This window comes from Solanum dulcamara, chromosome 4, assembly GCF_947179165.1.
Source record: "Solanum dulcamara chromosome 4, daSolDulc1.2, whole genome shotgun sequence".
Lineage (NCBI taxonomy): Eukaryota > Viridiplantae > Streptophyta > Magnoliopsida > Solanales > Solanaceae > Solanum > Solanum dulcamara.
Genome location: NC_077240.1, coordinates 77,063,006 through 77,080,231, shown reverse-complemented (window position 1 = coordinate 77,080,231; position 17,226 = coordinate 77,063,006). Strand labels below are relative to the sequence as shown.

The window sequence follows — 17,226 nt, the reverse complement described above, 5'->3', positions numbered from 1 at the left end:
TCCTACCTTGTCCCGAATAGCCTCATTTCTAATCATGTCACTCCTGGTATGCCCACACATCCATCTCAACATTTTCATCTCAGCTACTTTCATCTTTTGAATGTGAGAGACCTTAATTGGCCAACACTCCGCCCTATATAACATAGCCGGTCTAACCATCACTTTGTAGAACTTGCCCTTAAGTTGTGGTGGCACCTTCTTGTCATAGCACACCGAAAACGAGCCTTCATTTCATCCACCCTGCCCTAATACGATGTGTGACATCATCGTCAATCTCTCCGCTGCCTTGCATGATAGACCCAAGATACTTGAAACTATTTTTATTTTGGATGGTTTGGTCAACAAGCCTAACTTCCGCTCCAACCTCCTGAGGTGTCTCACTGAACTTGCACTCTAGGTACTCTGTCTTGGTCCTACTCAGCTTAAACCCTTTAGATTCCAAGGTATGTCTCCAATCCTCCAGCTTAGCGTTAACTCCGCTACGAGTCTCATCGATCAGGACTATGTCGTCCGCAAAAAGCATACACCATGGCACATCATCTTGAATTTGTCGCGTCAATCCATCCATCACGAAGGCAAATAAAAATGGACTAAGGGATGATCCTTGATGCAATCTCATCCCAACTGGGAAATGCTCTGAATCCCCTCCTACTGTCCTTATCCTGGTTTTGGCACCCTCATACATATCCTTGATCACCCTAATATACACCACAGGTATACCTTTAGCCTCCAAACATCCTCATAGTATCTCTCGTGGAACTTTATCGTAAGTCTTTTCTAGATCGATGAATACCATATGCAAATTCATTTTCCTCTCCCTATACTGCTCCATCGGTCTTCTCATAAGATGAATGGCTTCTGTAGTTGAGCGTCCCGGCATAAATCCGAACTGGTTCTCTGAAATAGACACGTCTCTCCTAACACTCATCTCCACCACTCTTTCTCACACTTTCATAGTATGGCTTAGAAGCTTGATATCTCTATAGTTGTTGCAGCTCTGGATATCCCCCTTGTTTTTGTATAGAGGGATCATTATGTTCGACTTCCATTCTTCGGGCATCGTTGTTGTCCTAAAGATGACATTAAATAACCTAGTCAGCTACTTCAAACCTACCGAGCTCGCGCTATTCCAAAATTCCCCAGGAATCTCGTCAGGTCCGATCGCTCTTCTCCAGCACATCCTACGCATAGCACCTTTAACCTCTTTGACCGAAATACTCCTGCAACGCCCAAAATTGTGAAGTCTTCCTGTATGTACCAAATCTCCCAACACAATCTCTCTGTCCCCTTCTTCGTTCAAGAGTTTATGGAAGTACGACTGTCATCTCTGTTTAATGAGGGTCTCCTCTATCAATACTTTTTCATGCTCGTCCTTAATGCACTTCACTTGATCCACATCACGTGCCCTTCGCTCCCGCACTCTGGCTAGCTTGAACAATTTCTTATCCCCGCTTTTCTCTTCTAGTTCAGCATAAAGGCGTTCAAAAGCTGTCGTTTTTGCCGTCGAAACCGCCGACTTTGCCTCCTTCCTCGCTATCTTATAAAGTTCCCTATTCGTCCACTTCTCCACGTCATCCTTGCTTTCTATCAGCTTCACGTACGCTATTTTCTTTGCTTCCACCTTCCCTTGCACTTCTCCATTCCACCACCAGTCCCCTCGATGCTGGCCACGGCTACCTGTCGAGACTTCCAACACTTTCTTTGCTACAACCCTAATACAGCTAGCCGTTTTATCCCACATAGTGTTCGCATCCCCATTACTATCCCAGGCCCCCATATCCTTCAATTTCTCTCCCATCTCTAGGGCACTAGCCGTGGTCAAACTCTCCCATCTGATCCTAGGTCGGTCATCCCCGACCCTTTTCTTCCTCGTCATCTTGATCCCTAAATCCATCACCAAGAGTTTATGTCAGGTTGTAAGGTTGTCGATCGGGATGACGTTATACTCTTTACACAAACCTTTATCATCCTTCCTAAGGAGTAAAAAAATCTGTCTGAGTCTTAGCCACCGCACTTCGGAAGGTTACTAGGTGGTCCTCTTTCTTTGGGAAACGTGAATTGGCTATCACCAACCCAAAAGCTCTTGCGAAATCCAAAAGTGAGACTCCTCCTCCATTTTTATCCCCGAAGCCAAAGCCTCCATGCACATCATCATATCCTCCCGAACTAGACCCGATGTGCCCATTGAAATCCCCTCCCATAAAAAGCTTCTCAGTAGGCGGATACCTCCTACTAACTCGTCCAAATCCCCCCAAAAGCGCCTTTTATCCTTCTCGTTTAAGCCCGCTTGCGATGCATAAGCACTAATAATGTTCAACGTGATCCCTTCAACGACCACCTTAATCGACACCAACCTATCGGTGACTCTCCTAACCTCCACCACCTGATCCTTTAAATTACTGTCTACTAAAATGCCTACCCTATTCCTATACTTCGATCTACCAGAGAACCGCAGCTTATATCCATCTACCTCCTTAGCATTAGAACATGCTCATTTGGTCTCTTGTACACAAGTTATATTAATCTTCCTCTTCTTTAGAATTTTAACTAGCTCTATGAATTTTTCCGTCAATGTCCCAATGTTTCAAGAACCTACTCTCAGTCTAGACGCTCCTTTAACCCACTTACCCCTCCTAACCCTAGTCCCCGTCCCCGTCCTTGAGCAAGAACATGACCCTAGTCTACCATTACTATCCAAAGCCACGAAAATGCGTATGAACTAATAAATTATTCAATGATTTAGAGTCAACAAAATGTAACTACAATTGTATGAGCAAGGATTAGATAGGAAAAGATATGGAAATCGGAGGTACCAACTCCAGTTGAAATGAACCTGGTTGCCGCCGGAAAGCACTGTTCACTTCGTAGTTACTGTACACGTCGGTTGGTGCTTGGTATTAATTTGGTGGATCTCAAAGTTGCCCAAAATTGTGAGATGCCTGTGTAAATGAGTTGCCCCCCTACCGCCGATTTGCCTGAAATTCGACGCTTGAATTTCTCCGGAATTGAGAGAGACAGTAGAAACTCCAACCTCAAACCATAGACATAGTCGAAGGAACTCACGATCTCCAAATGTTATTAAACAAAAATAAAAACAAAACAAAACAAAATAATGAAAGAAAAAGTTCAAAGACAAGATCTAAGCAATCAGAGAAGAGAAAGCTAACGGATCTACAAGGTTTTCAAACTACAAAATTTTATTTATTTATTTTTTTCAGCTGTAATGGTGAAGAGTAGTCGATTTCTCAGCAATATGAATTTGCCGGAAAAAGGAGACCCAAAAACCTAACTTTAACAGATCTGAAACAAGAAAATTTAAATGCAACTTCTACACAGAATCAGAGGTTAAAAAAGCAAATTTGTTCTTCACTCCAATAGCAACCGTAACTACACAACAGAGAAGAAGAGTATACACCGCCGCTACGGCGTCGAAGAGCTCCGACGGAAGCACCGAGGAGAAATCGCTTTTAAATATATTTGACTAATTTTAAAAATTCTTGTTGAATCACTCGTGAAAAATATTACTTATCAAAGATCCACATAATAATGAACTGTGTGTATTTCATAGCAATTACGATATCCAAACCTATTAGGGTAAATGTTACTCATAAAAATTTGGTATGTTTTTAAACTGTTGAGAATATACCCTCATCATTGATGATGTAGTAGAAGAATAAAGAGAACTTGTGAAAGTACAACATATTACACTGGGTATCGGAAACAACATCGCTACCTTCACAAGGTAGGGATAAGGTCTGAATTCACAATACTCTCCAAATCCTACTTGTGGAATTAAACCGGGTATGTTATTGTTGATCCAACCTTATCACACATGAATTCTCCTGCATCCAACTGTCAAGATTGACATCGACAGAGACTACTACTACTACAACTACAACAACAACGGCTGCTACTATTACTCAATCTCAAACAAGCTGGGATCGGCTAATTGACAAGTGATGATGTAAAGAAAAATAGAAGTTGTAATTACATCAGAATATCTCAACTCTATCACCTATGAATTCTCCTCTTGCATTCCATGGTCGATTTTCGAATGATTTTCCAATCATGCTGCGCTTTTCATTTACTTTATCATCTTCACATCTGTACTCTGGAAAGTAATCAAGAAATGTTTTGTTCCCAAGTTCATTAACACCATTGAATAGGAATTTCTTAATCACATCCTGAGTGATTACAAAAAAGGGGAAATGAATGTTTAATGCTTCCAATAACAAGACATAGTAGAGGTTTGGATGAAAGAATGATACCTTGGCAAGATCTTCCCCTGTCAGTCTTTTCAAAACTCCATGTCCTGGATCCTAGTAAGGTCATTTTGAATCATCAGAGAGATCAAGAAGAACAATAGCAAAGTGGGGGAAAGCTATGTTGCTCGGACTCTTCAAAAATGTCAACGGGTGCATGCCGGATACTCCAAAAGTAGTGCTTTTTCGCAGAATTCGACACGGGTGTGGCATCATTATTGGAGAGTCCGAACCAACATAGGGGAAAAGGGACAGAAACTGCAGCACACAAATGAGAAAAGTTCTAAGAAGATTTAGATTCTTTCTTGGATCACTGTTCTCAAGGTTTCTACCTAGATTTTAACTAAATGCTATGGATAAGGACACATGCATGAACGTAATCTGGTACATAACATGCATTATATTTCTGTAGGATATTTTATATGGCATCGGTGAACTAGTCCTGCACACAGAGACCCAAAAATTATAATTTGAGAAGTTATATGGATCAATGATCAAGTAGTGTTTGCTTGTTGGGACGATATTCAAGTTGAAGTTGAAGAAAAGGGTATAAGAATTTGAAGTTGAAAAACAAATCTAGAAGTTGAATAATGATTGAACATGAAAACAAATTCTACAAGTTGAATAATGGTTGAACATGAACTGGGAAGAAAAATTTGTAAAAGCTGAAGACTTGTGTGTGGAAGTTGAAGATTGCATAAACTCACTTGAAATATACCTTCAAACAACTATTTCAATATTTCATTAGAAGTTGAAATAATATTTCAGTAGAATCCAAAAACTTCTTAAGCCAAAATTGCAGATAATTATTTCAGTATTTGGAGTAAAGGGATGGCCAAATGCCCTATTAGCATGATTGGAATGTGTAAGGAGGCATTGCTGGTTAAATTTGATAAAAACTAAGTTTGCCAACTCTGATTGTGCAAGTTGTTTTTGCGAAAAAGTTGTGTGTAACTTCTTTTTTTAAAAACAACTCAAATAAACAGCGTTCGCAAAAACTCAAAAAGAAAATTACAAATTCTGTTTTTGAAAATTTCAAGCAGACGCCACCTATCTAAGGTACTGGAATTGGTGCAAGTCGGTTTTCTGAAAAAGTTCTAAAAAGTTCCCGGAAAATAATTAAAATATGTTTGGATGAAGTTTTGAGAAAATTTTAAAGATAAAATAACAAACACAAAGAATGAATTTCTTTTAGCTATCTTATAAATGCTGATACCTGATTAGGACACATTATCAGGTATCATAGAATAAATCGATGTCACATTGTTTAATTAAAGCACAGATAACATCAAATAAAACAAATATATTCACTCTCCTGAGTGTGTTAAAGAGTCTTAGAGAAAATAGTTGAGAGTTTGAGGCATCAAATTGACTGAAAGTTAGCTCAAGACAAAAGTATCTGGTGTTCCAATTTTTGCAAGAACTTTAATTAAGGGTCTAAGGAATCAAAGAAAGTGATGACGGAGAGAAGGTGAGGGAGAGATTAAAATTAATTATTTCTTAACTATTGCCTCTTCAAAATGGGATGTCAGTATGCTGTAAGTCCATATCAGAACTCTAAGCAAATAGCTAACCACTATTGTTAAGACTGACGTAAGAGAACCCATGAAAGAACAACTATACCCACTTTTTCTGATCTCCATGTCAAGTATCTATGCTGAGCTTCACAATTGCGAGCAATTTGAGAGGCATCCGTCTCCTCATCTGATCTGTCCATTAGCTCAACCCATGCCTGTACCAGAAACAATAAATCAGTTATACTGGTAAACAGACCTGGATTTCTCAAGCTCACACACTTGTGCATAAGAACTTTTGGGAAAAAGAAGCTATTTACAAAAATATAGTGGCCTTACTAAGATATACAAGAGTCAAATATTAATTCTACTCTTCCTCTTTCAATTATCAGAGTACCCATCCAAAAGCCTATTTAAATTGTGTAACCACATCATCAAAAAGCTTAAATTATTATCCATACAGTCTAGTAGTCTTTTCACAATGAATAGCTCCCTATTGTTGACAAAGAGCTTACCTGATCACCCATTATAGTCACGATTGTTGTTATGGAAAAGGAGCTTTGTTTTATGTCAAAGAAGCATGTCTAACACAACCTATAGCATAAAGGCTTTCAAGCCAAGTCTAAACTAAATGTTGCATGTGCTATAATGCACAAAAGCCCTCTATCCCACCAAAACGTAAAGAACCCATGGTGCCTGCTTGTAACACATAGAGCTTGTTTTTTTGTAATATACTATGAAATAGATGGCTGACTCAATTCATCGGGAAATGGAAGGGCGGGTAGGATATAATTTTATTTACTAAATTATACCTCACACCCTGTCACATGCATGCCTAATTCATTTTCAAGGGTCAAGCATGCGGAAATTCTTTTTGATAATGGATGGCAATGAGACTTGAACACAAGACTTCTACCTGCCCTGTACGACGTTAAGTTATGCAAGTACCTCATTTAAAAGCTTGAATAGTTAGAGAGGGTACTATTATATTTACTTGATTATACCAATATCTATATTGAGAACTCCACACTCATTAGGATTGATAAGGTAAGGCCTAGCTCCCCTTATTTGTACTTATCCCTGTTAAAAAAATTTATTTTTAATAAAAGTCCACTAGACACACTGTCTACTAGTAAAAATTCACACAAAAAAGAAAAATCCACACCAAGGTAAGCCTGTGCAACTTGTAGTCTACTAATAAGTATAACAACATAAAAGTGAGCACAATGGGAAATAGTTTACTGGTACCTGGTAATAATCCCTGAATGCAGAAAACAAAACTGAATGGTTGTGTGGACTAGATGAGAATCTTGTCCATATGACTATTGGTGAAAAAAATCTCAGAGACTCGCTGGTGAGCTTCCCACCCCAGGGTAAAAGCTGCATGAAATCTGTGTTAAGTCACCATATAATCATTTTAGAGAGGGTTCTGAAAAGTGCTTGAAATATGGTTATGCTGAAGATTTGTGCAAATGTTGGAAGATTATTATAACCTCAGAATACTTGAGGCCTAGAGGAATCAAGTCTTTATAGTACTTGTCCTTGTAATCTTCTTGATCCATGATGTCATGCAATGGGTTGAGGTCCCTGCATATGTTTTATGAGGATTTGGTCTCAGTTGTCTCTGACACAAGAACAATTCCGATTCAACAACGAACAGAGATAACCAAGGACATCTCTAAGCATTGTTTATATAAGAATATTTCTATGAGGTGAAAAGAGAACTATTTTACTTTCATTTCTTTGCTTTCAGGTGTTCCTGAATGTGTTTTTACCTAATTCTTGCTCAGAGATATAAAGTCAGTTAGTCATAGTTTAGCAAACACATCTGAGTTCACGTGCAAGTTGCTGCAATAAAATAATATTTGGCAGTCTTGATCATCAGCATAGAAGATCGAAAAATGAAAGCTACATAATCTAACTTATCAAAAAAGAAAGCCATATAACCAAGCAGTCTTAAAGATCAAGTCAAGATACCACATTATTGCTTACATAAAACCTATAGGCTGGTAGTAGTAAAAACATGTATATGCGAATATATAGGTAAGATTAAAGCGATAGAGCAAAATAGTTGTTAAGATGCAGGACAAAGACGTGTCTGTCCCCACATGATGAAAGCAGGGAAACATAGTCTGATACTTCTCCATTTACCCCAGGAGGATGTAAGACAAGGGATTCTGATTGCATAAACCACTCTCCCGAATAGTTTATGAACTCTTTGTTGGATAAAATGGTCATTATGGAATCAGGAAAAGTATGAAATGAGTAAAAGAATAGCTTACAGTACAATTATGTTCATCTTAGCAGTAGTGAAAAAGTTGGCACAGAAGATAGGCAGATCAAATTCTGGTTTTGGGAATGCAGCAAAATCCAATACCTGCATGAAATGGCCTTCATTTAGTTCAAGGAGAAACTGGCAGGCTCGTTTATGATATTAGAACTAATATATCTGCATATACAGCTATGAAACTCAGCATTCCTTGCACAATTCTCATCGCGCATTGACTTGGAGGAATCAGACGAAAGGGAATCAGACAAAAAGTGTTTCCCAATCAAAATTTTGAAGCTGCTAAAGGACAATTCTTCACCTAAGAAAACCTTCTACTTATATCCAATCAAATGCACCAAACAGAGTACTCGGATATTATCTATGACTCTATGAGAATTTCTTTTCCCTTCCTATACAACATTGAATCCACACCAGCAAAATCCCTTTAAACAAGAGGGCATTGCAAACAAAATCTTCCCAAATACCAAAAAGAGATCCCCGCCGCCTAGACCAAAAGATATTTTAAGCAACTTTTGTATTAATTCTCTTCAGTGACGAAGGTAATTAACCATGGAATCAAAATGGCAAGAAGGAATTAGCCCGCCGCCACTTCTTATCCGTGGAATTCACTTTCTTCTTCACTAATAGCTACGGGTTCCACCCAATTGGTGTTGTTTTAAAGATATTGCTAACTTTTCCATTCAAGAAAATAAATAAATAACAGAATGCTTTACTTAAATAAGTAAATATAAATAAAAGATTCCTTGGATGTTATCCATCATATTTCAATTTAACATGAGTCTAAAAATATTCTCTTTTTTTTTCACAATCATGGTGTCTGTCTGGGCCAGCTTTTGCGCACCTCGACTAATTCCATGGGATCCCTACCACCTCCCACCAGCAACAAAAACTAGGTCAACTCTGCCCATCGGACAGATGGGAAGAAATCACCTAGTGTTTTTTGTCTTTGCAGGATTTGAACCCGAGACATCATGGTCTCAACCCACTTCATTGACCACTAGGCCACACGAAAGATGACATGTCTGGCACATATTATATTAACAGATAAATGAAGCTCTTCGTTAGCAGGTATTTTTTGTTCACGTGTGATTTCACAGCCCAACTATTCTCTCTTTTTACCAGATTGCACTGGAAATGATGTTTAGCAGTTTTACATACCTCTATCTTTTCTCTCAAAGTACTCCCTTGATACCACATTTGATCCCTTTACTATACTTCTGATATTCTTTCAAGTGTATCCTTATATCTTAATGGTCGACACAAGATGTATCAATCAATGAACTATAAGGGAAGAGTCAATTTTTAAAGGCAGAAAACATACCATTATCCCAATAGGTAGAAAATGGTTCTCTGCTCCCACAAAGAAGTCCATATCTAAGTTAACTTAGGTATTTGGCAGCGTCTTACTCAGGTTTCTTAAGATTGTTTCTCCATTTCACAAAATCTTTTTCAAGAAAGGAGTAAAGAATTTAATTTACTGTCTGCTATAGCTTTTGATAGTCGACTGAATTACGTCAACGTTTTGAAAAATCAAGAAACACCCAACTCATGCCCCCCTCTGCCTCATATCTGTTTTATCAAAGGCAAGATAGGCAAGAAGAGCCTCAACATGTCAGACTAGAGACTGAAGAATCCTAGCAATCTGAGGGATGGAGATATCCCCCCAAACTTGAATTTGAATTGGCTAGAAATTATATTCATATATTAAAATTAAGAAATAGCCATAATTGTACTCAAGTTTTTCCTTCTGAAACCAGAGACTAGTTATAATATGAACTTGAATATCATTGGACCTGCATGCCGTCGCTCCCTTCAATAGATAGACTGCGAAGGAGTCGAATTTTAGGGGCTTCAAAAGAAAGCATCTGTAGCTCCGTTTTTTCATCCATGGCGAACAAAGAACTGTATTTCTCCTGTAGAGAGGGAAAAAGGTGATCACAGTTGGCCAGCATTAGTTCCGTAGAAAACCTTCTCTTTTTTTTTTGGGTGTGTGGGGGGTGGGGGTTAGCTCTGTAGAAAACCTTAACAACAGCAAATCCGCAACTTAAATCCTTGTAAAGGGTTAAAGTGAAAAGAAGAATTATTTCAAAGGCAACTTAATGACTTGGAGACATCATGAAACTTACCATATTTACAGCCTTAAGCCGAAAAACAGAAATAAGCAGAAAGCTTGGCATGCAAAATCATGCATTTCGAAGCAAGGAGAACTTGAAAACAATAACAATTACATGTAGCTTGTTTAGAGTTAAAATGCACATTTACCCTCAGATATCGCCAAGAATGTTCCAAAGAGAATAACAGTTTGACTAGTAAAATGAGCAATTCACAAAAGATCCAACACTCAATTAGCTTAAGAGAGCGAGGATGATATATTTAATTTTAGTCACACAGTGAGAAAAAAATAACAGAATCCTGTTGTACTACCACTAGTATACAACATATTCCCTCCATCCCATATTATTTGTCCACTTACCCCTCCGTCCCATATCTATCAATACCAAGATTAACAATGGAGAAGCTTTTTTGGATATTTATAATTACCAAAAGAATTAATTTCAAGGGCAAAATGGTACTATTTTAATTAATTCTATCTTGATTTTGTAATTTGACAAGTAATTTGAGACAAATATTGTTGGTAATGTGGATAAGTAATATGGGAAGGAGGGAATAAAATTTTAGACCTATTCAAGAAGCACAATTAACTATTTGCTTCAGAATATACCGATTTCCAACTGTTCTTTTCTTTTGGCCTCATTTACGCTTTATGCACTTGCTATACCATCGTTAACTTATATGCAACTTACTGAATCACCTTAAATGAGTGAATATAGCACCTTATTTCGCTCCCTTCTCTAAAAGATAAAGTTTACATATTTTACCTGCCAACACCCTTCATTATTTGAGCTCACTTGATATCCCCCCTCCCATAACCCCTTAATTCCCTTCCAAGTTCAACTCCTTTAGATATATATGCTCCGAGACATCAGACTATCAGTTTACCTCATCTTTGATTTTATTATCTTAATCCCTCTTGTTTTCACCCAACCAAACATTGCCACAAGCTCTTAGATTGGACTAAATGAGAAAAAATCTCTACAAGGTTTTACAACTTTGATCTAATAAGGATTAATCTACCTCTCTGCCCTAAGCATTCCTGTTTCAACTTCAACAATACAGCCATAGCTGTCCCAATTTATCGTCCCAATTAACCTTGCTTCTAGAGGTGGAAACTTTAGTACAGCAAGTAGTAAGAAAATTAACAAATGAAAGTATAAAACCAGCTGGGGTAGTATTTCATCAATCTCAACAAATTGTTACGTAAAATCCTGTGGATTCCTCACTATTACCAGCCCATTTCCACTTCAAACCCACAAAATCCTGAAAATCTCTGAATGGTACATTCAATTCACCATATTCCAAAGTATTCAACGAGCTTCACCATGTATGGAACAACAATCCAAAGGAGAGTAATCACTACCTATTTCCTTTTATGTAAATACTTTGCTTTGTTGCACTTGAGCCAAGGGTCTTCCAAAAACAGCCTTCTACCTCCACAATGTAGGGGTAAGGTCTGGCTATACTCTACCCTCCCCAAACTCCACTTGGGGAATTACACTAGGTATGTTGCTGTAATGAGGGTGACTTATTTTTTCGTCCCAACCTAAAAAAAGTTAATCTTTTTAACTCAGATTTTGTTCCTTCTTCAAGCATTTGCAAAACCAAGTTCACACATGCAATGAGGGTGGCTGATCTTTTAACCCAAATTTTGTTCCTTCAAGAATTTGCAAAACCAATTTCATACATGTAATAAGGGTGGCTAGTTTTTTGTCCCAAACTAAAAAAGCTAATCTTTTTAACACAGAGTTTGTTCCTTCTTCAAGAAATTGCAGAAACAGAAAAAGTTTCACACTTAACACAACAAAAGGAAAAGAAAGACACACAGAGAGGGCAACTAAATCACATGCTCAGTACAAACATAATGAAAGATTGTGTAAAACAATGAAAACCCAAAAAATAAATACCTGCAATGGAGAAAGAGCCAAAGGGGTATGTGTGTTGGTTTCTTCTAAAGCAAAATGAATCAACTTCTTGTAAGAAAAATCAGAGCTTTCATTTGCTTTATGGCTCATACTCAAACACCTACTTCCATCTTTGTTAAAGCTTCTACATTTCCTATTCAAACTAAGTTTACTGTTAAATTTCAGTCCAAGAAAAGAAGGGTTAGCTTTGGAAAACCATCTTGGTGAGGAAAAAGAAGATGGGGTTGAGGAAAAACACTCCATTGAAGCAAAAAATTATTATCTTGAAGTGTTTTAAAGCTCCATTTCTTCTTGATTTTTTTTTACCTAAGAATTTGGAGCTTAGTTCCACTGTTTTTTCTCTTCTTGATATACTATAATAATGTAAATTATTGAATAAAAAATTATTTCTAGTATATAAACAGTAGCACCATGGAAGAGTGTTGGCATAATAAAAGTACCTGGTACCTCTCTGAGCAAGTGGTGGATTTTGCTTTGACCAAACGGACGGTGATTGTGCAAGCACGTCATATGTTACGGCGTATGCATCATTTAATGGGAGTCAAAATTTAAAAGTGAAAAAAAATACTCACTCTATTTCTATTTAATTATCATGATAAAATTTTGTACAATTCAAAAGAATGGAATTTAACTAATATCTCCCTTATTACTCACTCTATTCTGATTTACTTATCAAATTTTAACTTGACATACCTATTAAGAAATCAATGATTGATATAGTAAATTTACTATCTTATTAATATTAATTGATAGAGTCTCAAATATATTTACTCACTATATATTTTTAAAGACACTAATTTAAATGTTAATAAATTGAGGGTATAATAAAAAAAAATAAAAATATTTTTACTTAATTTATCAAAAATGAAAAATAAAAATATAAATCAAATTAGAAAATATTTAGCAAGCAAATCGAAAATGGGGGGAATAATTCTTTAATCTTTATCTATTGGTATTAAAGGCAAAGTTAAAAAAAAATATTTCTATCTTGATTGTTTAAATTGACAACTATTTTAGAATAAATTAATATACCTGATAACTAAAAAAAATAGAAAAAGTACTTTATTATATTTATTAAGTCATCCTTATTATAGTTATTTTAGTATTTATTTTTAATTGGCTTTTAATTACGATGAAGTGTTAAGTGAGATCCAACAAGAGTAAAATGAAGATGATGTTATTAAATAACTATCAAATTAAGAAATGTGACATTCTTTTTATGACGGAATAAAAAAAAAAGAATCTCACATAAATTAAGACAAAAAAAATAATATTTTTCTCTTGTTTTTGTTTTCTATATTGTAGCGATTTTGGAGTTCAGCTAATTTAAATTCATAGTCATTCCCCTAAAAGTTCTTATTTTGGGTTGTTTTTAACTTTTGCCCTCAAATCTGATGCTTTTAAATATTTTTCCTTCAGTATTTTAAGTAACAAACAGTGGCTAAAAACACCCATAGTAACGTAATACCAAATAATGTTTACTCAAAATAATTTAAATTTTTATATTATAATATAACACAAATCATGTCACTTAAATTCTACCAAACTTATATCGATCAAGGTATAAGTTTAATTCAATACTCACAAATTATGTTGAAAGAATAATTTAGTTCCTATAGAGTTTATGTTGGGAGAGGCAAAATTTGATTGTCGTAAGAGGCATAACGTAATTCCTACAAAACTTATGTTAGATGAAGCAAAAAATTTCTAAACTTATGTCGAACGAATTAGATATTACACAATAAATATCGAACAACTTAATTTAATTTCTATAAAAATTATGCCAAAAAATAAAAAAATTCTAAACTTATGTCAAGGGAAATTACATCATACATAAAGATTACTTTAGCCCACAAATTTTTACTAAATAAACGATAAAATAAAAATTAAAAATCATCATATTTTAGGATAAAAATTAAAAATTATCCTAAAATAGAGACCAATCCATACAAAATTTATCAAATTCACATCGCATAAGATTATTTAAGCGAAAATTGCCCCCCACTGACCAAAAAAAAAGAAAAAATCAAGGTTTCTGAGACCAAAAATATTATTTACCCCATTAATCTATATTATTCTCAAGAAAACATAAAGAAAAATTATATTAATTATAAAAAGATAAAATATAAAAAAAATCATAGTGTTCTTTTTCATTTTCTTTTTTCATCCTCCAACACACACCTGTTGTGGTCCATATATTTGCTTTTCCTCTTTTATTTTCTTTCAATTATTTTTCCTTTTTTTTTCTTTTATTATCTTAGATCTCTTTATCTTCATTTCTGGGGAATGGAACAAGGAACAAGATTATAAATTTAATTAAAAAATAAACAGGGAACAAGATCTATTTCTGCACAAATTGTAGCAAGATTTTAGAGTATGGTACGAATTTATTCTGCATACCCGCATCTACCCCTTATTTTTTAAAATCGAACTTGAAATCGTAAAAAATTATTGATTTATCGATAATAGGTTATTGATTTAGTAATTTCGATAATAATAATTTATTTTTTTATTATCAAATTATTGATTCTTAACAGTTTAAGATTTTTTCTTAATAATTTAATCGATAACCCGTAGTAAATTAATAAATTATATTTTTACTATTTGGTATATAAAATTGACTTAGGATTTAATTTCATATTTTTATTTTTAGTTATCTCAGATTCTCTGTTATTCTACAATGTGCAAGTGTTTGCTTTTGAGCAAGATGTAATCTTTAACTCAGGTACATAATTTATTTGGTTTTTTACCTTATTTTTAAGTGATTTTTAATGTTTTTTTTGTATTAAAATTTAACGATTAAAATTTACCTATAAATATCATATCTACAAATCAATAATCAATAAGTCAAATCGATAAATTTTAAAATCAAATTAAATCGATTGATATGCAATCCTAAACTCAACAACTTTAATGTTATATAAGTTGGGCCAATAATTTTAAAATATTGTGTTCTTTTTATTTTTTAAGATTCAATTAGTAAAATTAATAAGTAGAAGAATTCAATGTCATTCCGTCTTTTGGATAAAGGATAAGTTTGCCACGCACTTGGGACATAGAATACTGCCTGTCAACACAAAACTGCAACTCAAGTCTTCCACAGCCCCACTTATCCCCATAGTCTAAAACTAGCTGCCACGCCCACCAAAAACGTGTACATCGTGCTATCACTATGAAATTTGATTAAATTGAAAAACTCGGGACGACTCCGTACGCGGACTAAGAACAAGTGAAGAGAAGAAAGCAAGATGTCAACAATATTAATTGAGGAAGAAAATGAAGAGTTATTTGATCGCTTACCAGATTCAATTCTACTAACTATCTTCGATAAGCTTCAAGATGCTAAATCCCTTTCAATTTCTTCATCTCTCTGCAAGCGTTTTCACTTCCTTACAACCCAAACACAACACATTTCACTCACAATTACACCTCCAAAATCCCACAAATCATCACCCAATAATACCAACAGAAATCAATTTATTCGATTTCTGAACAGAGTTTTTCTCAAACCCTTTCAGTTTGCTCTTCGACAGATCAGTAAATGGAACCCAATTTGTATGCCCATTCCTTATGATACCCAGAAAAAAAGTGATAGTTATAATTGCTCTACTTGTTCTTATGCTTCTTCTCCTGCTCAAATTCTCCGATGTTTCACAGAAATCAAGGAACTCGAAATTCGACTTCCCAGTAAGAGGAATGTTGGTGGTTCCGATTCATTGCTGAAATGGAGAGCTGAGTTTGGTAGTCAATTGAAGAATTGTTTGATTGTTGGTGGAATATCACTTTCCCCAATTCATAACAATCGTGCTGGAGAAGAAATTGAAAATGACGATGTACCAATTATGCAACGAATGACGAATGAGGAGTTGAAATTGCGAATTGTTTGGATAATTTCATCGTTAATAGCAGCATCAGCGCGGCATTGTTTATTAGAAGAAGTGATTAAGGAGAAGAAATCACTGAGCAAAGTAGTGATTACGGACGATATTGGTCAGGGAAAGTGTTGTATGAATGGCGAACAAGTAGAAGAGATGAGGAGAAATTTCACGACGAAAATGCCGGGTTTGAAGGTGAAAATGTGGTTTGCTTCGGAGCTGGAGTTGCCGGAGGAAGGATGCGTGATGAAGGGGGCGACGTTGGTGGTGATAAAGCCGGTGGAGGAGTGGAGCAAGGCGGATGATGGCGGAGATTTGGTGGCGAAAGGGTTTGGTATCGCCGGAGACGGGAAAGAGGAGAAGGTGTTTGATGAAGTTGCTAGAGAGTTGGTGAAGTTGGAGAGGAGTTACTCTCTTGAAATGAATTCCTTTTGATTCTTTTTTTGAGCAAGTAAAATACTGTTGTAATTTGTAAAGAAATTTTTTCCTTGAGTTAAAATGATCAAGTTGGAATATGAAATCATGGGAGTAATTATTATTAAGAAACAATTTGTCTATTGCTTACACGTCACACTATTTATTTTGGGAGAATTTGACACACATTAATTAACATTTTTAAGAGTCGAGTCCGAGCAACAAATTAATTAACATTTTTAAGAATCAAGTTCGAACAACATAGAGTCTCCACACCAACAATAAGTGTGGTGATCACCTAATTGGACTTGAATCTCGGGGCCAAAGCTCGTCAATTTTGACATAGTTACCAACAAAATTCACGTCAATTACGATTTTCTCTCTAGTCAACAATAAGTGATTTTTTTTTTAGGATTTTGGCATTCATTAAGAAAAGGAAATCTTATAGTGTGACATGCTTAAAATCATTTTACATAATTTCCCTTTCACCACAGATAGGCTTGAGTTACTAATGTGAAAACTATTTGAAGAGCCATTCAAATTACATGTTGATATATCTCCGCCTTGCTGATTGTGAATTCATTGAGCATCTCTTCGATACAAATGTTGATTTTGTTACGACCTCAAGAAATGTTGTTTTCCCTTTGTTGGAGTCTTTGGAACTCCTTGCCCTTTGGAATGTCAAAGAGATATGTGGTTCTCCACTTCCATCGGTGTTCTTCGTGAAACTTGGACTGCTTGTTATATCTGATCTATCCTCATTCACACACTTATTAGAAAGACTGGACGTCTATTACTATGATAGTATAGTCTACAGTATACTGTTACCCA

At 35.6% G+C, this 17,226-nt stretch overlaps 2 protein-coding genes across 4 annotated transcripts; one reads left to right on the top strand and one right to left on the bottom strand.

The window, feature by feature from the left end:
• Positions 1 to 3,621: 3,621 nt before the first annotated feature.
• LOC129887656 (phytochromobilin:ferredoxin oxidoreductase, chloroplastic) lies at positions 3,622 to 12,489 on the bottom strand. Of its 3 annotated transcripts, none has more exons than XM_055962835.1 (8): positions 12,089 to 12,489; positions 9,860 to 9,979; positions 8,059 to 8,153; positions 7,270 to 7,363; positions 7,025 to 7,156; positions 5,890 to 5,994; positions 4,269 to 4,319; positions 3,622 to 4,111 (listed from the first exon to the last, which is right to left on the bottom strand). In XM_055962835.1, the coding sequence occupies exons 1-8, from the start codon at positions 12,347 to 12,349 to the stop codon at positions 4,085 to 4,087; spliced, it is 885 nt and encodes a 294-aa protein (XP_055818810.1). In that variant the 5' UTR covers positions 12,350 to 12,489; the 3' UTR covers positions 3,622 to 4,084. The 3 variants fall into 3 exon arrangements, with proteins under 3 accessions (XP_055818810.1, XP_055818808.1, XP_055818809.1); XM_055962833.1 differs by having other exon boundaries at positions 3,622 to 4,184; positions 12,089 to 12,485; XM_055962834.1 differs by lacking the exon at positions 9,860 to 9,979 and having other exon boundaries at positions 3,622 to 4,184; positions 12,089 to 12,486.
• A 2,865-nt stretch (positions 12,490 to 15,354) lies between these two features.
• On the top strand, positions 15,355 to 16,416 carry LOC129884381 (F-box protein At1g30200-like). The gene has a single exon (XM_055958689.1). It carries the CDS (start codon positions 15,355 to 15,357, stop codon positions 16,414 to 16,416), a length of 1,062 nt encoding a protein of 353 aa, XP_055814664.1.
• Positions 16,417 to 17,226: the final 810 nt, after the last annotated feature.